This window comes from Vipera ursinii (assembly GCF_947247035.1).
Source record: "Vipera ursinii genome assembly, chromosome: Z".
In the NCBI taxonomy this organism is placed as follows: domain Eukaryota; kingdom Metazoa; phylum Chordata; class Lepidosauria; order Squamata; family Viperidae; genus Vipera; species Vipera ursinii.
Window position 1 is genome coordinate 74,544,185 of NC_139517.1, and position 25,164 is coordinate 74,569,348.

Sequence of the window (25,164 nt, forward strand, 5' to 3'; positions counted from 1 at the left end):
AAATGAGTCATTTTGGGGACTACACCCCGAAAGCTAGTTTGGTTGGAGGAGGAAGCGGGATGTGGGTGGCTGGCAGCTAGGCAGGGTAACAGCTGTAGAACCAAGCCCCTTGTAGCAGCACTACTGCCAGGGAGGGCCAAGCCCCTTCTCCATCTGTGTGGCAATGCAACTGGTGAGGTCTGGCAGCAGAAATGGAGAGCTTGACGGTCCGATTTGTTCTGTTGCATGCGCCGTGGAGATCTAGCAGATAAGAAAGTAGCTGTGGACCATGAGGGTTGCCCTGAAGGACTTTCATGGGAACATGAGCAGCTGTGGGGATGCCTACCCTCTGCCACCAGGGAGACTGGCCCATGCTGCAGCACTCAAAGCACCAGAATTGCAAATGCAGGCAGCACAGGGCTCCTAGCCATGGTGCCCAATGGCTGAACTGACCTGGCTCGCTGCGAGGGGCTCAGTCATCCCTGGCAACAGCACTGCCATGAGAGGCTTGGTTCTCCAACTGCCACCTTGGCTGGCTACCCAACCACCAACATCCACCCCCCCCCGGTCCAGTCAATACTAGCCTTCAGCTGCAATTCCCAAAGTGACTTAATTGAATCAGTTACTCAGCAGCACACAGAGAGACCAAAGCAGACTTTCAGGGATGTGACAGATCTCTTGTTTTCATGGACAAGTCCATCTGTGTGCAAAAAATGGCAGGTGTAAGAATGTGAGATCTTAAAAAAAAACCTTTGCCAGCATCTGAGGAAAAGGTCACCTGTTTTTCTGCTGTTCTGGAGCTTTGGAAATCTTCAAAAACTAAGTGACCAATTGGTAATAGGAAGTTGGTGTGGAGAAGGCCAAAGCAGCCATGGGGACCCCAGGGGGTGTTAAGCGAGCATGAAATATCTCAATGGGTGGGGAGAAGCCTTGAGTGGCTAGAGGCAGCTGGTCCTGAACTAGATCCCCCATGGTCTTCACTATCCTGAAGAACCTGCACATTTGATTAATGAATACAATGGGGAGAGGAGGGATGGGGCTCGTTCATTTAATGTTACCATTGTAATGGGCAGGCAGTGGCGTAGCGTGGGTTGTCAGCACCCGGGGCAAGGCAAGTAATTTGCGCCCCTTAACCTGTGGATTTTAGCACTGTCCCTCCCCCAGATAGTCCCTCGCTCTCTCTCCGCACCGCACCGCACGCCTGGCACCGCCCCTCCACAGTGGGTGGCGACCCGGCAGCTCGGATCGGATTCGCACAGCCAGCACTGCAGTGAGAGAGAGAGAGTGAGCCAGGCAGGGGCAGAGAGCTGCGAGTGCGAGCGCGCCCCCCCAGATGTTGCGCCCGGTGCGGCCGGCCCCCCCTGCACCCCCCACGCTACGCCACTGTGGGCAGGTTCCATTATAATTGTACCTTGAGGATTACTTGTACACTTTCAAATATATATCCAATACGGCACATGTAAACTACAGATTAGAAAGTTTCCTAGGCCTCACCATGCAATTTTTTATATTAAAGAACTGGGATACAGGATTATAGCACTAGCCCAGGGGTAGGCAACCTTGGCTCTTTTATGACTTGTGGACTTCAACTCCCAGAATTCCTGAGCTGTAACAAGTCATCATTTGTTTTACAAAAAGAAAGTCAAAATGGAAACGCCCTGTGTGAAAAACTAAGTACAGGTACATCTATGATTTAATAGCTTGTAGAACCACCCTTATCAGCAATAGCTAACTTTATCAGCAATAATTCGTCCACAACATGAGAGACTATTAAAGTCATACAAAAAATGATTACATCAATCTTTTTTGTATGACTTGATTACTCACACTGTTGTAGATTTTTGGCCCATTCTTCAACATTGCTTCAGTTCATTGAGGTTTGGGGCAATTGTTCATGCACAGCATTTCAATCAGGTTGGGGTCTGGACTTTAACTGGGCCATTGCAACACCTTGATTCTTTTTTCAGACATTTTGTTGTAGATTTGCTGGTGTGATTGGAATCATTGTCCTGTTATGTTACCCAATGTCTGTTAAGCTTTAGCTGTCAGACAGATAGCGTCACATTTGACTCTAGAATACTTTGATAAATAGGGATGTTCATGGTCAACTCTATGATTGCAAGGTGGCCAGGTCCTGTGGCTCCAAAATAAGCCCAAATCATCACCTCTCCACCAATTTGCTTGCTGGTTGGTATGAAATGTTTGTGTTGATATGCTGTGTTTGGTTTTCGCCAAATATGGCACTGTGCATTATGGCCAAACATCTTCCCTTTGATCTCATATATCCAAGGGACAGTGTATCAGAAGTCTTTTGATTTGTTCAGATGCAACTTCACAAACCTATTGTAAGACATGCTGCCATGTTCCTTTTAGAGAAGATACTTTATTCTGGCAACTCTTCCAAACAAACCATACATTTGGTCTTTTTCTAATTGTACTATCATGAACTTCAACATATAAGGTGCTAACTGAAGCCTGTAGTGTCTGAAATGTAACCCTTGGGATTTTTTTGCAATTTTTCTGAGCATTGCATAGTCTGACCTTTTGAATTTGCTGGGACATTCACATTCATTCAGTTGGGAAGATTGATAGCTGACTTGAATATTTTCCACCTGTGAATAATCTTCCACACTGTAAAATCAGGGACTTTAAATTGTTTGGAAATAGTCTTATAATTATTCGCAAATTGATGGGCAGCAACAATTGCTTCTCTACTATCATTGCTGATATCTTTCCTCTTTGGCAGTGTGTTAATACACACCTCAATCCTAGACACCAGCAAACTCCTAAAACTTTGGCTTTTATACAATTAGTCATACTTGCTGATGATCAATTGATCAAGGGCATTTGATTAGCAGCACCTGGCAGCTAGTTAGCCTCTTCATACCTTACTGAAAGCAGTAAGAATGTACTTAGTTTTTCACACATGGCTTCTCCATTTTGGCTTCCTTTTTGTAAAAGTAAATAATAACATGGTGTAATATTTCATGAGTTGTTCATTTGAGATTGTATTTACCTTTTTTAAAGAACTGCTAAGGGCCAGATGATTTTTACTATGTCCTGATACATAAACCATAGAACTCAGAGTGTACTTTCTTTTTCACATGACTGTACTTTCTTCTGAAGTTCATTTCCAAAATGTTCAATTATTCGAAATTTACATTTCTATCTAATAGACGTGAATGTGAATAGTTTACAACAATATATGTGAGCTTGGATTATACAGTCCATTAGGTATGACTTAATTTGAGTTGGGATAATAATTAAAAGACAACCCTAGTCTGTTCTCAGAAGCAGCATTAGAGTGAAATTCAATAGAGCATATAAATAGTTTTTGTGATGTAAAGCTTCATTACTTGATATTATAGCAATGTCATTATCAAAAAATATCAACCTACCTAAAACAAAACAAGCAAAACAAACTATCAGAACAAGCCATCAAATTCAGATAAAATCAGCAACATACAGGTTGTTAGTTTATGGGACTGGACATAATTTATGGGACTTATTTGGCACTGGACACTTGGTTGTTGAGTGATCATTAAGCAAGAAGTTACATGACTACTTAGCTCAATGTCCACAATCCTGGTATTTCTGGTTGTGGCAACATGTAGGTTGCTAAGCAGACAGAGACCCAGGTAAGGAGTGTGAGTGTGTCAAGGGAGTGAGTAAGGACCTGGAAATGCTTTCAGGACTTGAAAATTATCCCTGCCAAAAACTAAACAAGATTGTCAGCCCTGGAATGGAGAGTCACTCATGCCAGCCTCCCACATCCCCTAAGGCAGTCCTACACTTACACTTTTTTACATCTTTTTTTTACAATGCTTTTCAACACATTGAAAAGCACTGTAAAAAAAAAGATGTAAAAAAAAGTGTAAAAGTGTAGCCTGGGGATGAGCTCAAGCGGTGGCAACACAGCACAGGCCTATGGGAGTCAGCTGGAGTTGCGTTGCTGCCACAGCTCTGCTGAGCGCCCAGGATCCACGGCGGACTCCAGATGATTGGTGCATGGCTCCAGCTGACTGGCGCTTCCAGAAGCAGCGCGTAGCCTTGGGGAAAGGAGTCAGCTGCAGCTGCACCGAAGATAAGGAAGAGGGGGAGAGGAGAGGATATAAAATAAACATGCGCATGGGGGGTTGACATTTGTCCCAGGATTGCCCTAGAGACAGCAAAGGGCCCGGCCCACCACAGCCTGCAATTAAAAACCCGAATCTAGTGGGCAAGAAGGCAGCCAGCAGTCCCATCAGGATCAGGAAGACTCCGAAGGAGGTAGCTTGAGGGGGGAGGGGAGAGCAGGAGGCTTTCAAGCAGGTGCAGCTGATGTCTACAAATGCGGTGCTGCCCCTCCGCTTTAGTCGGGACTACCAGCACTGCGGCGGGCGAGAGTGCCAGGTGAGCGCTGCTTTGCAGAACAAAGCAGGCAGATGTACATTCAAGTCCATCCCCAGCTATGGTGAGGAGCAGCGACTGCGTCTGGGTCCAGGGGCCAAGGAGAAGGAACTGGAGAGGCGCGGTGGCTGGGCTTCCTTCTGGCCTGCTGGATTTGGGTTTTCCCTTTGATTGTGGGAGTATGGCCTGAACCTCGCCAAAATCTAAGAGGGTTTCTCTATAAGCAGGGATTGGGAGGCTGAAGGCCTCTATCTTTGTGGCCTTTGATCTTCTTCTTAAATACATAATAATAAAACAATGAGAACTAAAGGCTCAAAACGAAAGCAGATTAGAAAGAACAAGATCTTTTGGGGTCTTCAAATCCCTTCCTGTTAAAAGTTCCTTAATAAGGTTTGCTCTTCCTTCCTAGTATCAATAAAGGTGGTTTTTCCAGAAAATATGTGGAGAGCTATAATTAGCGATTTAACTGCTTTCTTTTTTTAATTTAAATATAATGTATGTTTAATTGAGGAGGGCTTGGAGAGGTAGAAGTAACCAATATGGAAGCTGCACCTTGCCCTCCAGATCTCTGTCTCCCCTGCAGATCTCTGGAGAGGAGGATGGGGTGGCAGGGGAGCTGTGAGGGAAGGCTACCCTAACAAGCCAGCATCCTTACCACGCAGGTTTGGAAATGGGAATTCCCTTTCAAGAAGGGCCAGCCCCCTTTGTGCAAGACCTGGGAGCGCTGCTCCCCTGCCACCTCCTCATGCTCTCCAGAGATTTGTCAAGGCAGAAGTTGGACTCAGAGGAAACTGCTTCCTGAAAACTTTCTCCTCTGCGCTTCCACACGCAGGAGCGTCGTCCTCCACCTCCTACTTTGCCGAGAGGGGGCACAGAACAGGGAAACACCAACAACGTCTGGGATTGGGAGAAGAACATTTCCTTTAGTGTGCTATGCACACAAACCCACCCACCATTCCAAGCTTAGAGACTTGTATCCACATCTGAGCTAGCAAACTGCCTATCATGCCTGGGCTTGGGGAGAAGGCCCTCTCCTTCCTCTGTGGATAATAGTCCCCAAACCTGGAATGCAATGTGTGCGTGTGTGATTCTGCATGTGCGCGTGCACTTGGCTGCCAGCAGTTTGGGAAGTCAAGGTTCTTGTGGGGCACCACGTTGACCCCATATCGAGTTAGCCAGTGCGACTTGTTCCATCCCGACCCAGCTGTCTCGAGTCAGCTATGTCCAGTGAGTAGGGCCGAGCTGGCCAGGCCCACCCAGCTCTTTGAGGACAACCATAATGCTGATGCAGCCCTCAATGAGTTTAAGTTTGACACCACTGAAAAAAAAGGTGGTGGTTTTGGAAGGAAAAGGAGAGAAAAAAAACATGACGGGGAAAGAGAAGGAGACGGAGAAACACACAGCCTTGGGAAGAGGAGTCATCTGGAGGTGCATCAAAGAGGAAAAGAGAAGGAGGGGGAGAGAAGAGAATATAAAAGGTGGTGGTTTTGGAGAGAAAGGAAGAGAAAAAAACACAACAGGGAAAGAGAAGGGGAGGGACAAAGAGAGATGCAAGAAGAGGCTTCTTTGAGTCAAACAGAAGGAGAGAAGAGGATAGAACAGTGCAAAGAAATAGTCAGAGAAACAGGCACGTTTCCCTTTAAAAGTGTAGTAAGTGGGTGTATAGGGACACGGTGGCTCAGTGGGTTAGGACGCTGAGCCTGTCGATCAGAAGGTCGGCAGTTTGGCGGGTCAAATCCCGAGTGCCAGGTAACAGAGTGAGCGCCTGTTACTTGTCCCAGCTTCTGCCCACCTAGCAGTTCGAAAGCACGTAAAAATGCAAGTAGAAAAATAGGGACCACCACGGTGGGAAGGTAACAGCGTTCCGTGCGCCTTTGGCGTCTAGTCATGCCGGCCACATGACCACGGAGACGTCCTCGGACAAGCGCTGGGTCTTCGGCTTTGAAACGGAGATGAGCACCGGCCCCTAGAGTCGGAAACGACTAGCACGCATGTGCGGGGAAACCTTTACCTTTACCTTAAGTGGGTGTATAGATAGTCCTTAGCCTACGACCACAACTGAGCCCAAAATTTATGTTCCTAAGTGAGAAATTTATTAAATGAGTTTTGTCCCATTTTACGACTTTTCTTGCCACATTTGCTAAGTGAATCGCTGCACTTGTTAAATTAGTAACACGGTTGTTAAGTGAATCTGGCTTCCCCATTGACTTTGCTTGTCAGAAGGTTGCAAAAGGGAATCACATGACCCTGGGACACTGTGACTATCATAAATATGAATCACTTGCGAAGCATCCAAATGTAAATCACGTGGCCCTGGGGATGCTGCAACAGTCGTAAGTGTGAAAAACGGCCATATGTCACTTTTTTCAGGGCCGTTGTAACTTCAGTCACTAAGTGAACTGTTGTAAGTCAAGGACTACTTGTACTTTATCACTTTTTTCTTTTTTTTTTCTTTTTTGGTCATCATGTTTTTGACACCTTGCTAGGTGACTGGTAGTACTCGAATATTGCCATAGCCTAAAAGTGGTACAATCTGTGAAAATATTTACAAGCACTGCCTTAAGGCACCCATGTTCCTTTCCTTAACGCTACATTTATTTTTTGTTCAGGAGTTGAAAATACTCTCTGCCAAAGTCCAAGCAGGATTTTCAGTCCCTAAGCAAGAAACACTTTTATGAGGTTATCCCAGGCCTTCCCCACCTGACTGAAGTACCCTGAGCTCCTCACCTTACCTGCTGACTCTCTGCTTGGATTTCAACTTTCTCTCATTTCTGAAGACTAGCCTGAAGAACTGCCTTTTGAAGTGTGTTCAGCTCACCTCCATGCACGAAAGAGAACTTCTTCAGCAGGGTGTAGGAATGTAGCCCATATCACCTGAAGGAGTTCAGTTGTCCTTTATGTTTGGAATGGAACCCTTTTGACAGGATGCAAGAACTGACATTTTCGGAATTTGAGCTGCATTTCTAAATCCCACCAAAGGCAACAGTTCTTTCAGCCAGGCTCAAGAGATAAGACAGAGTCCCAGGCCACAGCAGGTAATCTTCCCTGCTGGTTTCCCCATTGACTTTCTGAGGAAGATGGCAGAAAAGATTGCTAAATGGCGATCACATGATTGCAGGATGTTTGGCAAACTATCGTAAGTGCATACAATGCCAAGCATCCAGATTGCAATTAAATGATCGAGGGTGGTGATGGGGTTGCAATTATTTTACAATGACCAAAATGTTTTATGAACATCATTTCTGAGACTGTTGTAATTTTGCACTGTTGTTAAATGAATGATCGTGAGTCAAGGACTATCTGTATTTATCATAATATTTTTTTCACAATGCTGACATGATTTGACTCCAATGTGATTGTCATACTACATACAGGAAAACAGTACTAGGGTATAGGCCTAATAGTATCATTACTAAAAATAACTGCTATTCCATATATGCTTCTGTGGCCGCACCTCAGAATTCATAGTTATATCCCTGATTAGCTTAACTCTCTGAAGCCAGTGGACTGATTATGGATGCTAAGCAAGATTTGTTGATAGCAATTATCAACTATTACTTACAATGTGGATACAGTACACTTATGGAGTTAATTTCTTTATAGCTTATAACTCTCCTTTTACGAGATTTAAAGTACTTAAACATATGCATATTGTTGTTTTATTTATGCCTCCAAAGTGAAATTGAAACTAATAAACTAGAATATAATTCTTCCCCAGACAGTTCTCAAAATTGATACAAAAAATTAATATACTTTGATTCATCATACATTTACATTTGGGACTGATAATTTATTGTAAGAATTGGTAGGAGGCAAGTTGGCCTTTTCATGCAAAAGAGACAAAAGCTTAGTGAAAGAGTTCTACATTGTTTCTAATGTATACAGGTATTATTTTTGGGGAAAGGGGATTTATTAGTTTATTGGAATAACCTAACTAGAACTTTTCCATTAGAACTTTCCCAATATTTCATATAGGCATTTTTTTTTAGATTTTATTTTCACTTCTGTTACTCTCCAAGATTTTGGAGAATCAATTCTACAGATTCATATAATTTTAGTTAGGGCTAAGTTTTAACAACATTATTTTCCTATGAATTTTTTTGAGCATTTAAGACAACCTTTCCAGTAGCATTTAAAGGATGTTAGACTCCAACAAAAATTGTCAAACCAATGGCAAAAGAACCAAAAGTCAGGTTTTCAAATGTTTGGATATTCTACTTCCACAATAAAGAAAAGATGCAAATCAGAAAAAAAAATCAGTCTAACAAATTTTAACATCAGATACAATTTATTATTCTTTTGATCAATTGTGTCCAATTCTCAGAGACTGTCTGGAAAAGTTTCTGCAATTTTCTTGGTAAGGTTTTTCAGAAGTGCTTTTCCATTTCTTCCTTCCTAGGCCTAAGAGACATAACTAACCCAAGGTCACCTAGCTTGCTTTATCCCAAGGCAAGACTAGAATTCAGTCCCCCAGTTTCTAGCCTGATGCCTTAACTACTGTACCAAACTGGTTCTCTATCAGATAGATACGATGAGTAAACTGATGTAGATGTAAATTGCGATGAAATTGAGAAGGAGGGGAATGAATATAGGTTGATTATGTAAATGGAGTTTATATGTAAGCTGAATCACAAGTACATTATCTATTAAATGTAATGTATTAAAATCCAACTGTGTTTGTTGAGATTTTCTGAGGTAACCTGAAATCTTTGATGTGAGATTAGCAATTTCTCATACAATTGTAATGTCATTTTATTTTCTTTCCTTGAAATGGTTACTTTGAGCTGTGTAACAGAATGTCCTGGGAAGTTGAAATAGTTTGCTATCAGATGGTACTTGTATTTCATGCATTTTGTTGAACTGAGCTATACATTATCTTCTAAATATGAAAAAGTGCTACTAGACTCCTTCTGATTTTTGGCTGCCATAGATTAACATAGCTTCCCCTATAATGTTACATTTTCTAAGGAATTCCTGTTCTAACTGAGCAGAACATGATAAAATGGTTGTTTATGCAGGAGATTTCAACCACAAACTAGCAAATAGAATGGCATTGTTCTGACCTATATTAATATTGTCTTCAAGCACTATGTTAGATCAACTGACTTCCCCAAAAATCTTTATACTAGCTTGAGAATAAAATCTCATGAAGGATTTTAATAAGTGTATGCATACATAACCATAGTAATATATATTAAGTAATATTAATAGCCTTTAGGACAAGTATTAAACTCACCTTGTAGCAGGAATTCCTCTCTTGTTAAGATCTACTCTTACTTTTTCTCCTACATGTCTATAAATCTCCACAAGTGCCAAAATTGCAGCGTCTCTCACCTGTGAATATGCAGTACAAACCGGTAACAAATATTTTAAGGTATAATAATTTGCTGAGTTTAATGTTTCTTCCACCATCTCTTTCTACATCTACCTTTTAAAATTTATATACTTAAAGAAAACACTGAAACAAGCTGACTTAAATTTTAATTTGTTACCTGAAACATTGTTTTTTTTGGGAGGGGCAATGATGCTCATCAACAAATCTGAAAGTTGCTAAAATAAGCTGTCTTGGTAACTTCCTGGAATTTAATGTTTCATAATACACTATACAGGTAGTCCTCGACCCCAATTAAGTTCAAAATGTATGTTGCTAAGTGAGACATTTAAGTGAGTTTTGTCCAATTTATGAACTTTCTTACCACAGTTGTTAAACGAATCACTGTAGTTGTTAAGTTAGTAATATGGTTATTAAGTGAATCTGGTTTCCCCAGACTTTGCTTGTCAGAAGGTCACAAAAGGTGATCACATGACCCTACGACACTAAAATTATCATAAACATGAGTCAGTTGACAAGCATCTGAATTTTGATCATGTAACCATGGGGAAGCTGCAATGGTCGTAAGTATAAAAAATGGTCATAAGTGGCATTTTTCAGTGGCACTGTAACTTTGAACCATCATTAAATGAACTGTTGTTAAGTTGATATGATTCCTCAATAAAATTATATAGTACAAAGGAAAAGTTTACCCTTATTTGCTTTGTATCACTGTTGCTGTAATATCACTGATCAAATCATGCTGTATTTAGCTGTAACTATAATATCTACTACACCTTATTTATGTATCATATTTAAAACCTTCTAAATCTATAATAGACTTTTGACAGTTTACACTATAAGCAGGATGTATAGTAAAAGTATAAAATTTAAAAGAGCCACTGTAAAAGCCAAGTTCTATTTAAAAATCACAATTTGTCCAATTCTGACAAGGCCATCAATCACAATTAATTCCATCTCCAAAAAATGACATCAACTACATAATAATCTGAAGTAAGAATGATAGCTTCCAGTTCCCTTCACATATTCATGATGGTAATCTAATATACCATAACTACAGGTAATCCTCAACTTATGACTGATTACTTAGAAACTGAAATGCTGAAAGCTGGTAATCACAGTTTATGCAAGATACACTATACTTGAGATGCCTCAGAAATGTCTCAGAGAAGAAAAAATACCTAATGCATGGAAAAATACTGAAGTGATTCTTATATACAAGGGGCCCAAGATGATTTAAAGAATTTATACAAGGGGCCCAAGATGATTTAAAGAATTATCATCCAACAAGCCTTCTTTCACTCATCTACAAGGTTTTCACCAAGATAATAGCAAAAAGAATATTGACAACATTAAATGATGCACAGCCAAAGGAGCAGGTAGGGTTCAGAAGTGGCTATAGAACAATGGATTACATCCAGGTTGTCCAGCAAGTCATTAAAAGGCACAATGAATACACCATGCCTCTGTGCATAGCTTTCATTGACTATGAAAAGGCGTCTGACTTTTCAGCAAGCAATAATTAATGCATTGCTCAACCAAGGCTTAGACACTGCTTACATAAATTTACTACAATGAATATATGAAAAAAACTGGCAGCAAGTTGCCTTAATGACCATAAAGTGGAAATCAACCTAGAATGAGGTGTTTGACAAGGTGATACAATATCACCCTGCCTTGAAAAAGTATTTCACAAATTAGACTGGGCAAAAGATGGAATAAAAATAATGGTGGCTATTTAAATCACTTAAGATTTGCAGATGACTTTTTTTTTCATAAGACCCAGAAGAGCTACAAAGACACATGCAAGAGCTACACAAAGCAGGAGAACCATTTGGCTTAAAAATAAACCTGAAAAAGAGCCAGGTTATGATTAATAAATTCACTAAAGAAAGAAAATGTTTATATCTGGAGAGGAACTAGTTGTAGTAGACCATTACATATACCTTGACCAATGGATCTTAGTGGAAGGTGTTGCAATAAAGGAAATTGAACAGCGTGTTAAATGTGGTTGGCAGGCATTCAGCAAAGTAATCATAATTTTCAAGAACAACCTCTCCTTGTGCCTGAAGAGAAAAGTTTTCGATCAGTGTGTGCTACCTGCTCTAACATATGCCAGTGAAGCATGGACACTAACCTCACAATCGATACAAAAGCTACGAGTGACACAAAGAGCCATGTAAAGATACATGCTCGGCAATACAAGACATGATAGGAAGACCTGCATGTGGCTTAGAGAACAAACGAAAGTATATAATATCATCAAGAGAGTAAAAGAATTGAAATGGAAATGGGCTGATCACATAACAAGAAGAACTGATGGCAGGTAGAGCAAGGCAGTCATAGAATGGATCCCATTTGATAAAAAGTGTCCACAAAAGAGACTGAAAACTAGATGGATCAATGACATCAGCAAGTATTGTGAGCCCTATTGGCAAAAGAAAGCTCAGGACAGGTTGGAAACAGGCCTTCACCCTGCAGTGGTTAGACAATGGCTAAAATGATGATGGTGACTTAGAAATTGTTCAAAGTTATGAAGGACACTCCCCAAAAAGATACTTACAACTGCCATTCAAAACCCATGTGGTCACATGATGGTATTTCAAGCCTATTACACCCCATAATGAACAAAAGATTTAGTTAACACACACAGTGTATATTAGTTGCAGATTCACGTAATGACCATGGTAATTTGCTTAATGATAACTGCATCTTTCACCTGATGATTCACCTTATGATTGGCTTACTACTGTAATGAGCAGGCCCAGTTATAGTAGTAAGTGGAGGACAGGCAACTGCAGGATTGGTAACCATTTGAGTGGCAAGTATGTAATAGGCAGTGCTACAGTTGTTTTTTTTAATAAATCCAGTCATTAGTCATAGGACAGTCAGCGGCAACCAGAACCCTCTCTCAGACATAAGGAAGCAGACTTATTGATCAGGCAAAATGACCTATTTAAGTACTATAGACCTCCCAAGATGCTAGAGTGAGGCATATTGAGCTCTAGATGCTAGAGTGAGGCATATTAAGAGCTATTTGTCTATGGACTTCAAATGACTGATTTCTGTTTAATTGTAAGTTCTTGTATCAATGCCTCCACAAACAGGCATTCTTTTGAGAGCACAGTTTGGTTCATCATAAGGTACTGAATAAATATCTCTAGATAAAGCAGTAACTAAATTCATGTAGGATTCAAATTTAGACTACATAATAACTGTAAAGCAACTTACAATTTGTTAACTGAAACTCGAACAAACTTATAACAATTAAAATTTACTTCATGTGATATGCCTTTTTAAAATCTGCTCCCCAATGTTTCTGCTAAAGCTCTTATAAATGGATTTATACACAAACACACACAAATAAAATGTAGCATGTTTGAAATCCATATGCACATTCTTGGGGTGATGGAAGTTTTTCAAAATTAAAAAGTTTATTAGAGTAAGAGATCCAGGACAAGAACTAAGTTAATTGCTTTGTCATGTGATCAGAGAAGCTGTATTAATACGAAAATATTGTATATTATTTCTATTGTATAAAATATTAAAATACGTTAGAAAAAAACCAAAACTTGGGGAAGCTGCCCATAAGCAGCTGGACTTTTCCTGTTATTTTAGAAAATCTGTCTGTCTGTCTAGCTGCTTGCCCATCTGTAATCTTTCTTCAGAGATAATACCAACAGAGAAATCAGATTCTATATGGGCTTCTTGTGATGCTGAACTATAATAATCTTACCTGGCTATTAGAGTCTCCAGACAAAAGACATAAGTGTGGCACCAGTTTGCTGAGAATTAGTGAGTGTGCACCGTAACTAAGAAAACAAAACAAAAATACAGCAAGGTTATTTTTCCCCTATCATGTAAAGAATCAATAACATCAATCAATAAGCAGTTCTGTTATCTAATTATTGAAATCTTACATCTGGAGCAAGAGGAATGAATTAGTGAAAATCCTGTTTTCTGTTTAGGATCTTAAATAGTACAAAATGTAAGAAAATGTCCCATTATTAAGATAATTTAAAAGCTTTTTAATAAAATTAAAATACATACGCATTTAATGTTGCAACAAGACAGAGACACACGCCTTCTCGTGAATGATAGTTCTTGTGTTTAAAGCCAACAGCAAGCCGCTCCCAAATGAACTATTAAAAAATAAAAGATAATGGATATTTAATACTAAATACGTAGTAGCTATTATAAATTAACATTCAGTTTCATAAATACATGAAAGAAATAATTGTAGTTGAAGATGTAAATATTTCCTCTTAATTTTTCTTTGTTAAACTAAAATCTTCTCTTTGTGGTTTCCATACACTATTCAGAAAGGCTCTGAATTTCTTTACAACAGATTTTTAATGTACAAATCACAACTGATGAATTTACTGGGCATATTTATGCTCCTGTTTCTGTCCATTGTTTAATTCCAATGCTGGTTGTAGTCTTCAGTGAGCTTGTGTGATGATCTCTGGCTCATTCTTCTTATAAATCATTTAGTCTACATGCATTTCCTTGCAGCTATCTTTCTACCATTAATCTGCCCTAACTCCTTTTTTGTTTTTATCTTTATGATTCTGGACTTCCCAGGAGCTTTGCTGTATCACAACAGTTAATGCTGCAAACTTGAAGCTTACAAGACTAGATTGCTTTGAAATATCACTGCAAAAAATTTTTTTAGCTGCTACTCCTTTAGCTGCAATGCTGCCATTATACTCTGCTGTTCAGCAGGCATTCAGAAGAAAAAGGTTGCCTAGCAACTGCTGCACAGTGAGCAATAGCACATTTCCTAGACTGCAGCATTTTATGACTTAGGTCCTCCCAGTATTTGAATCATGCTGAAGCAGAAACAGCCTTCCATGTATACGAGGACTACATTAGCCTACATTGTTCTTAATTTTAAAAGATGTTTTTAAAATAAATACAAATAAGGTGCTATTATTTGTATACATATTCCAAAATAACTTCAGTAATCTAAAACACCATGGAATTAATTTGATGAAATACAATTATATCCTTATAAACTATATTAACTTTGGCATAGTTTTTGATATAGCAAGTTCACAGTAAATAAACCAAATATAACAACTATGCATTTATAAAGCATTAGATGCTTATTTATTAAATTTATATGCTGCCTATCTTTGCAGTTCAGAATGTAGTGAAAGTACTGTCCAGGGAGTCAACATAAATTACTTTCAAGTAAGCCTGCTCAAGACAAGTATCACAGAATGTACAGGAAAGAGCAGGTCTTATATTAAGCTTCTTGAAAAAAATCAGGACACCAATTTAATAAAGAAATAAACTTTAAACTTCTTGGAGAGTGTAGAAGCCTCAGTAAGCCAGCATTAACAAAACCTCTAGTACACAGGTCTGCAACCCGCAGCTCCGGAGCCGCATGCGGCTCCTTCAGCCATCTCCTGCGGCTCCCAGTCCCCTGCCATGTGCAGTCCAAAAAAAAAAAAAAAAAAAAAAAAAGTGGGACTAAAAAAGTTCAACCAATCAATTCAAATATGCAGGGTAGGTGCATATCTCGCCTTGGCTCCACTCTTTAGTCAAACCCTGTTCTGCGCATGCATGCATGTATGCGCATGTGCACACACTTTTTTGCGGCTCCCAGTTTTTCCTTTTTTGAGGGCACCGGTTCCAAGTGGCTCTTTCAGGTTGCTGACCCCTGCTCTAGTAGGAAGGGAACAAATGTTTCAGCTTTGCTTTCTTTCTTTAAAAATAATTGGCCCTTACATGGCTCTAAGTTTTAAAAGAGATTTGTCATCTCTTGAACATGACTAGAAACAATACTTTTCACACTTCTTCATAAAGCTTGATTTCTTGACCCTGTAATAAGGGAGCAGGCTATCCATATCCTATTATTTCAGCCTGTTGGACCCTCTTTCAAGACAGATGGCAACTGCCAGCATAGACAATATCTTGATCATCTCAGCAAAAACAAATGGTTTTGACACATATAAACATGCAGATTTTCTTTTTCTATTAGAAAGGAAATCTTTTTTTAAAAAAATCAAGCAGAAGCTGGTAGATGAAAAGTTTGAAAACCTATCTCTCCTTAAGTTAAATCTAAGCCAAAATTTGCAAGAAATCAGCACACAGATAATATCTATATCAAGGACCATCTATCCTCTGCAGGAACACAACTGAGCCAAAAACTATGCTAAGCTTAATTTCTTTTCTGGTTTGATTTAAAGATGTGCCAATTTGCTTAAAACACACAGGTATTGGATTAAGACAATCATTACCAGAAGCAAACCATTACAGAAAATTGCACTTCTTTAAATCAAAACTGTCTCCAAATGAGCAGGGTTTTGATTGGAGGTTCTTCTATATCATGTCTGAAATTTTAGTAGCTCTATATTTTTGTTTCCTGCACCAATGAATATTTTGCAGGTAAACTATAAGGAAGTTAACCTTAATAAAGATGAATAAAATAATTTGTATCATGTAAGCCAAGAAATAACTCTCTATCATCACAGAGTACAAACATCAAACCTCCGTAGCAACATATCAGAAACTATTATGAAATCTGATGAAAACATTTCCTAAAGCCACTGGGCAATCTGGACTGCCCTACTGTCTCAAGCCCCAGAAATATTACAGCTGGAATATCAAGTTTCATGATGTACTCGTGGGTAGAGAAATTTAGAGAAGGAAGTGGGAATCCTATCAAAGTAGAAAATGTGAAAGTCTCAGAACAAGCCCTGCTCTAACCTTGTCCTTAAAGAGGGACAGTGAAGGTTTTGCATGAGCTTTCAATTTTCTGTTAATACATAGTACACCAATAAAACAGCATTCCTAGAGTTCCTGTGGAGTCAGGTTTCTTGACCTAGTCTGGCTTGAAGGGCTGGCATTATGCCCTCAGCATTTCCATTTCTACTTAACACCATAGCTACACTACAGATTTGATAAGAAGACTGGCAAAATCAATTGGCAATCTCCCTAACACCAGCATTTTAGCCATCATGGATTTTGAGGCGCTATACGGTAACATTCTTCATTTGCATGGACTTGAAGTCATCAAGAATATCATCACTGATAGCAAGTCTTCCCCTCAATCCATATAACTTTGAACACACCCATAACTACATATGTTTTGATCCACTTGACACAGATGCTCACCTGGTGGAATTAAACCAGGCATTTATGAGACTGAACCATCCACAAAAACAAAGAATAATGATGTTAATATGGGAACCAGATTCTGCAAAAACTCAAATGTCTACTCTGTTTTCTTATTTACACCATCATCACAGATGCCAATAACTTCACACACAAGATTAAAAGCAGTTTATATTCTCTTCCTATACCACTATCTGCCAACAATGCCTCTCTGGATTCCACAAATGACAAACATGACATAAACCAAAAGAACTAATGGCCACAAATTTGACACCAAGACTCAAAACAAGGCCAACATACTATCAGAACATTTAAATTCTCAGGATTGAATTACTGATCTGAAAGTAGCCATTTTAGAAAAAAAAAATAAATTTTACCAACTCAACTGACAAGGGATTGCTGAACTCACTTCAAGAGGTTTTAGGCTACCTCAAAAGATGTCAGCACATTCAATAGGGTTTTAACATATTACAATTGTTAATTGGTTGAAATCTGTCTCACATGTAACTTTCATCTGCATAATCACCTTGTTTTCCTTTTGTTATCTAATTTCAATTTAAATCCTGTAATAGTTCAGCTACTGCATGATGAAGTGAGCTACAGTTCATGAAAGTCATGTCTTTTAATACAATTTATTAATCTTAAAATCTAATCCAACACTGTTTTTGAATTTTGGATACCATAAATAAATATTTATTTTATTTATTAAATTTATTGGCCGCTCATCTTACCACAGGGTAACCATGGGTGGCTTACAATCATGAAATGTGTGTGTGTGTGTGTGTGTGTGTGTGTATAGATATATAGGGCAGGCACAACGGCAGAGGTTTTTTTTTTCTTGACCCTTCTAGTCAGAATAATCAGGCCAATGGGGCCTGCAGCATACTTCCTCGGCCAGCATGGGTGGGATGGGCCAATCCCAGTAGGATGAGATGGTCCCTTAAGTAGCCTGGACCTATGCCATGAATGGCTTTAAAGGTGATTACCAACAACTTGAAACAGACTGGCAGCCAATGCAGCTCATAGAACAGTAGTGTCACAGGGGCCAAGAATTCCTTGTACTGCTCTGCTGTAGCTTCCAAATACTCAATGATTGTCCTATGTAGAGCACATTGCAATAGTCTAACTATAAGATGACTAGGGCATGAATAATCCTCTTAAAATATTCCCTATGTTATGCCCTTAGGGTTTATTTTCTATCATCCCTTTCCTTGCAGTAAGTTACAGGTAGTCCTAGAGTTATAACCACAATTGAGCACAAAATATCTGTTACTAAGTGAGATATTTGTTAAGTGAATTTTGTCCCATTTTATGACCTTTCTTGTCACAGTTGTTAAGTGAATCATTGCAGTTGGTAAGTTAGTAATACAATTGTTAAGCAAATCTGATTTTCCCATTAACTTTGCTTGTCAGAAGGTAACAAAAGGTGATCACATGACCCCAGACACTGAAACCATCATAAATATGAATCAGTTGCCAAGTGTCTGAATTTTGACCATGGGGATACTGCAATGGTTGTAAATTGTGTGAAAATTAATCATACTTTTTAGTGCCGTTGTAACTTTGAACAGTCACTGAATAAATTATTATAAGTCGAAGACTACCTGTATACTTAAGAGCTAGGAATTGGAGACTAGTTTCATGAAGATTGTTTATGGCTAGGCTTTCACTACCTCATTTCTCAAGTTTGTCCCTTCCATTTCTTTGGAATTTCATGCCATAGTATATTCTCCAGATTTTGACTATGTTTTAAAGTCTGCCTTCCTGAAATGCAACTGACTTTCAGCAATTCCTCCTCTAATTATCTTGAGATCCTTATATAATGTGGTTGTCTTCTCCTTAGGTACCTGACACTTTCAATCATTGATCAATTCTATTTGTCCCCATTATATTTGGAATTTAGTTGAATTTAATTCTTGTTTTTTTCTTCCATTTTCTGAAAACTAATTTGCTATCAAGAAAGGTCAGATATCTGCTGAATCTTTCACTCTTAGCCAGAAATTCCTCAAATGATATCAAGGTAGTTTGTTATCAACAGCTTCTCTTACCCATATTTTCTCTCTGGGTAAGTGACCTGTAGTTAACATATCAAATGATATCACTCATTTTGTATTTCTTTTCATCCCAACCAGATGCTTTCAACAAAACTTACATATTCTTTCCCCACCCACCCATTGGCATGTGACCTTTTTAAAATTAAAAAGTACTTTTCTGCCCCTTTTAAAGCTTATTTCTTATAAAAAGTAAAATAAAATTCTTTGAGTTCTACATTTCAAATAGGATTTTCTTTCCACCAAATTTCCATGATGCTGGCCATATTTAATTTGATTTATTAGAATATTTAGTTATCAACATTCTGCGCACTGGTAGAAGAACTAGAAATTATGAATGCTATTCTTTACTGATCTCCCTACAACCATAGACAGATTTTCTAATAACATTTCCTCATAGTTTCTCCATTATCATATGCAGTCATGTTCTTAATATTTAGTAAACAAATGTTCTCAGCTTTTCTAAGATACCACCTTACTGCTTTTGAATCCTTTATATTGGGAAGTAGATTTTTATCTTGAAATCCAAAGAGCTGTTCATAATGCTAATTTATTATAACACTAACTGCCAGGAACCTGTTTTTTCTTCTGGTTTTATCATCAACAGAATATAGATGAAAACATCACTTTGCCCCTGCTCTCTTTTCCTTTACAGAATTATTCAGAATCCTCTAATTAATTTGTATTCTAGCATTCAGTGGTTTCCATGGATAGGATAGTAGTCAGTTTAACAAGACCAACTTTTTGATATTTTCTGAACACATTAATTAGAAAGTCAGCACAATTCTTAAAATCACTGTCTTCTTTACATATGTGTGTTTGTGTATGTGTGTGTATACATATATACACACATATATATGTATACACAAGCAAGAAAGATATTGGCATGGTCATCTGCTAAGAAGACAAACATAATAGAGTATATATCCAAGTCACTATTACTCCCTTACCATTCATCCTTGTGGCAGGATCTGAGATTGATTTGATCCTCTTCCCATTAAGCTCCCTTGGAAAAATTCTATTTCTTTCCCATTGTTCCAACTGAGAAGTGAGGCAAAATAAATGACCCTCACATATCTTCAGCCAGGACACCCCCACACACATAATTCTCACCCCCACCCTTGCCTCTTAAATTGCTGATTGAGATTGTGAGAACAGAACAATTCACATTTAATAGAAAAATCCTCTCTATAGAATTCCTACCGTTGGTGGAGCTACATGGTCCATTAACTTCAAAATAAGATTCATTGCCTGTTCTCGAACCTGGTCTTTGGCATCTCCCATTCGATCCATCAATACTATGAGAACTAGAGAATAAAAATAAGACTAAATGCATTATGTGATAAACAATCTTAAAAGTATTTTGAAGCTCTATGTCAAAACAGTTTATGTTTTATTTTGTTTCAACCATATTTTAACTAGCCAAGATTTCTAAGATTACTAAGACGTGTACAGGCAGCTCTCAACGTACGACCACAATTGAGCCCAAAATTTTGTTTTTGTATTCATACTTGTAAGCTGATTCTGAAAAATCAGTAACTTAAAATTACTGACTATCCAAAAGTACAATTTGCTTACATTTATGTTATAGATTTGTAATGTAATAATGTATATTACTTCATACATTATATAAACAGCAAGCTCAGATAACTAAGAAAGATAACTAAAATTAATGTGGAAAACTTAATATAGAAACTATAAAGTATAAAATGATAGTTTTAGTAACACAATTTAGAAAAAAATGAGTAAAAATTATAAACTTCCATGAAAACCCTACTTTCTATGTTATTATTATAAATTGCACAATATAAGAAGCAAAACCATAACTTTTCTCCCCCTCATCTGCATTGCAATGCAAACATATTTATCTAGCAAAATAATTAGGAAAGAAATATATTGCACAATATATTTCTAGGTTTATCTCAATGGATAGCCTGCGGGTTGGAACTCTGAGCCTTGAGCACCTCTCCTTTCTAACTATTTCAATTGTCCCATAGTTCCTTGGTAGGAATATTCAGGGCAACTGAAGGCATTAAAAACCAATTTTAAATTCTTTGTACTTCACATGGTGAGTCCATGTTAGCTTAAACCAGGGGTGCTCGCACCCCCTGGTGTGTGAGACGATATTCCAGGGGATGCGAAAACTTGGATTTTCAAAATTGTAGAGTATATGCATAATTTGTTGCCGTTATTTCGAACTTTTGTAAGGGATGCTAAAATATATCAGAAGCATTCTAGGAGTGCGGGGTATAGAAAAGGTTGGGAACCACTGGCCTAAGCTGTTCGATGTAATTTAAAGAATTGATGTTCTCTTTTGCTTGCTCCCTGATCTTAAGAATTTTTGACAGATTTTTCAATATTAGGCTCCTAGAAACACATCATTTTTCTTATTTCTTCCCTCAAAACCGATATTATATATATATAAATTATATGCAGAAAAAAAATCAACCACATAAATTCAACTATAACAATGCATGTATATCTTCAATTTTTAAATACATGAAAAAATATTTGGGACAACATCCACTCATTCTCAAGCATGTAAAGAATACTTTTTTCTATTATTGATACATTTTAGGCCTAAATGCAAAACTCTAGATGAAATTAGGGAGGTTTTTTTTGCTACTTTCAGTCTACTGGTTTAATTTCTGTTATAGTTACAAATGTTAAAACATTTACCACCCTCTGCAAAATGATAACAATTTTCAAGGTATGTGGTCCAACAATATGCCCAATTCTTACTATATCAGTTAGTGGTTCCATCTACTAAGTCAAATAAACTGCAGATATTTTTTCTCATCCATCCATTTGATTTTTTATCAGTTTAGCTACCAAAAATGCAACTGTGGAATTATAGAGATTCAAATCTCAAGAGAAATAGTACTGAAATTTCAGACAAGTGATACTATAAACAGTTGAACAATTACAGTTAAATACAATTTTAATTGGTGTTAGGATCAGAAATCTTTAGCACCTTTTTAAGACCGACACATTTTATTAAGAGGCATATGCTTTTCTGAGCAAAGCCTTATTTCATCAGCTGTACTCCTAAACTGTAGACTAAACTGATATAGACAAGATTGGTTAAAAAAAATACACAATACGATTTTAATATGTTAACCCATTGTGTTCACTGAGACTTTCTGAGATAGTTTGAAACCTTCTGATGTACACGTGTTCAGTAATTACTTGTCCGACTGCACTGGTAAAATTTCTTTTTTCCAAAATCTTTACTTGCAATAGAGTGCCAGCGAGGCTGAAGTGCTCTATTTTTTGTCCTTGTTTCGAGTGGTTGATGGAAAAATTGTTGACAAATATTTGTCCATTAATTATTTTGCACAAAGGTTATCCTATCTGTTCCATGTAGAATCCTAAGAAGCATTGCTAGCAAATGATGGCATATATCACATTACAGAAATGGCATATGAAGTTGTTCTAATCTTGTGTGTACATCTGTTATATTTCTAGTTCCTACAATTTTTGCTTAATAATTCTATTAAAGTTTTTAAAAATTATAATAGAGTACAAACTAAGCTAGAAGAAAAAGGAAAAGAAAAATCAAAATATGCATAAAAAAGAAAAAGAAAGTAGAAAAGAAAAAGGCAACAAAAACAGTATTAAAGAACTGACTTCTAACCATCATAGAGAAGAAGCTAATATACCAACTTTTTATCGTCTTTTAAACTAACCAGTAGAAAAACATCTCCCATTACCTAACTTTTCTCTTATGTAATTCATAAATCATTATATTTTCAATCCTAGTTCAGCAAAAATTCCATTAGGAGTTACCAGATATATGAAATACTGTAAATAGTTTATACTAATAGTTTATCTCTGATCAAATAGTCCATGTTTATATTATGTCTTTTTGTTCTGAACAGTCTTGACCTTTAAATAATTCCTATGGCATTTTTAAAAAATCTTCAAATCTTTCATAAGTCTACTTTGTAAATCCCATGAACAGATATTGTCTAGGATTTCTTGTTGCTGCTGATCTATACCTACTTCCTTTTTCCCCATAAAGAGGCATCATTCAGAGCAGAGTTCCCCAACCTTTCCGGTTTTGTGGACCAGGGGGGTGCACATGCTTGCCCGCTTCTCCAACAAGTTGGGATGTGCTCACACACGTGTTCGCCTACCACTTCCAGACCCAGTTACAAATGGTTCACAGCCTACTAGTGGGCCACAAAAGGGCTGCCTGCCAGAAATTTGGCCCATATGTGACCAAGTGTCTTCAGCAGGCAGCTCCTTGAGAACTAACCCTCTGCCTTCCAGAGGGATTCCGCCCCCCTGCCCAATGGTGCTGAGTATCTACTGTATGAAAGGCAAATTTTCACTCTATCAACTTTATGACCCAGGAACTCACTCACAACTGCAACCAGGCATGCCAGGATTGTGGTTTGGAGAAAAGTGATTATATGATATCTAATTAAAGGACTGCTTCACTCAGTGACAGAAGATTCCAATCCCAATTGTTACACAGATATACAGTCAAAGTCTATCTGTATTTAATTATATACTTGTTTCTCAACTCCTAAAGCAAAAATAATCACTTTACAAACCAGAAGATGATTCAGAAGAGCTCAATATGAAAATGAAATGGGAAGTCTCAGGGCTTACTATTACAATCACAAATGTAACATTGCCCAATATTCTTAGTGAGACCAGTGCAAAAGTTCCTTGGTTGTTTTCTTGCAGATGTTACATTACTCAAACTACATCATCAGTCCTAGTAGGAAGTCGGGTTTCCTCTCATTTTATAATCTAGTGACTTGCCCTATCAGCGTTAATTGGAGTGGTCTTGATGGTTCTTTGGGGGGGGCTGTTTACTGCTTGTTTGGCAATTCCTTGATTGGGATATTGTTTGCTGCTTGATTGTTGGTCTAATATTAATATTGACGTTAATCTCTGCTTGTCTGGATGTGGATTGCTGGTCAGGAGGTGTTTTGGTCTCCCCTGCCTTTTTTGGCTTGTTGTCTCTTTTGAATAGTGTATAGATATTGTTTATGTCTATGTTCCTGGCCGACTTGTCAGGGTTCCTTTTAGGAATTCTCTAGTGGTTTTGGATTTGGCTTGGTTTAGGATGGTCCCAGCTTCCCAGTAGAAACTATGGCCAGGTGTTGTAAAATTAAGGAGCTTTCATCATGTCTTCTGGCTGCTAGCTGGTGTTCATGGAAGCACTCTGCCTCTTGTCCTACGTAGTGACTGTTGTAATCCTTACACTGTGTTTTTGATTCTGAGGCAGCTAGGTTTATTGGTTTACTTAGGATGTTTGGGAGGGCTTTAGTTGATTTGTGTGCTACACTGATGACATGGGGTTGTAACAGTCTGTGGGGTGGTTTCTGAGATGTTTTTGTATGGCAGTGTTATCCTTTTCACAGTTTGTGTTGGTTGTGCTGTATTGGGCTGAACCAAAAGACTGGATCTAAGGCTCTAAGCCCCATTTTTCTACTCTTAAGTTTCTCCTGAAGGCAGCTTTTTCCACCAGACCCCAGAGACAAGAGTGTGTCCTCTCTGCAGGGAGTAAGAGCTTGCAAACGTACCTGCCAACTTCGCCATTGAGAAACCAGCTCAGAAGATTGCAAATGATGATTGCAGGGCAGTTGGCAACCAGCAATAAGTACAAACAGGTTACTAAGCAGATCACAATCACATGATTATAGGGGGCAGACACAGTGCAATGTTATATTATGGTCAGAAGTGCCCTTAAGTGCCCTTAACAAGACCACTGTAATTCTGGTTGTTCAACAAGTGTTCATAAGTCAGCAATAGTAGTGTTCTACATCCAAATCTATCACTACACCTTCTCCATTATTATAAATTTGTGATGTACAGCCCTAATTTAAAAAATAAACGATGAAAAGATAAAAGATATTTTTATAAACAAAATGTAAAAAATACTTACCAGTTCCTACATAGGTTTTGAAACGTCCTAATAGTCTTTCACTAAAGGCACCTAGGAGTTCTAATCCAAGTAACGAAACCTATGGAAACATAAAGAATTAAAATGATACTGTGGTAATTATCCAACCATTTAAAGCAACTATATAGATTTGAGAATGAGAATCTGTTGTATTAAATTTCATGCAGCTAGTCTTGTACAGGTAGTGCTCGACTTACAATCATTATTGAGCCCAAAGGTTCTGTTGTTAGGTGAGACAGTTTTGCCCCATTTTATGAGCTTTCTTGCCACATTTGTTAAGTGAATTATTGCAGTTGTTAAGTTAGTAACACAGTTAAGTGAATCTGTCTTCTTCATTGGCTTTGCTTATCAGAAGATTGCGTAAG

At 38.1% G+C, this 25,164-nt stretch overlaps 1 protein-coding gene across 6 annotated transcripts in view; it reads right to left on the reverse strand.

The window, feature by feature from the left end:
• The window catches only part of CLASP2 (cytoplasmic linker associated protein 2), a 178,645-nt gene that overhangs the window by 146,514 nt on the left and 6,967 nt on the right, over positions 1 to 25,164 (reverse strand). For all 6 annotated transcript variants that reach the window (XM_083379335.1, XM_083379333.1, XM_083379336.1 and 3 more), the window contains exons 2-6: positions 24,782 to 24,860; positions 20,080 to 20,183; positions 13,751 to 13,842; positions 13,437 to 13,512; positions 9,605 to 9,702 (exon numbers count right to left, since the gene is read on the reverse strand). In XM_083379335.1, the coding sequence (XP_083235461.1) occupies positions 9,605 to 9,702; positions 13,437 to 13,512; positions 13,751 to 13,842; positions 20,080 to 20,183; positions 24,782 to 24,860 (449 nt within the window). The remainder of the gene's footprint in view (positions 1 to 9,604; positions 9,703 to 13,436; positions 13,513 to 13,750; positions 13,843 to 20,079; positions 20,184 to 24,781; positions 24,861 to 25,164) is intronic.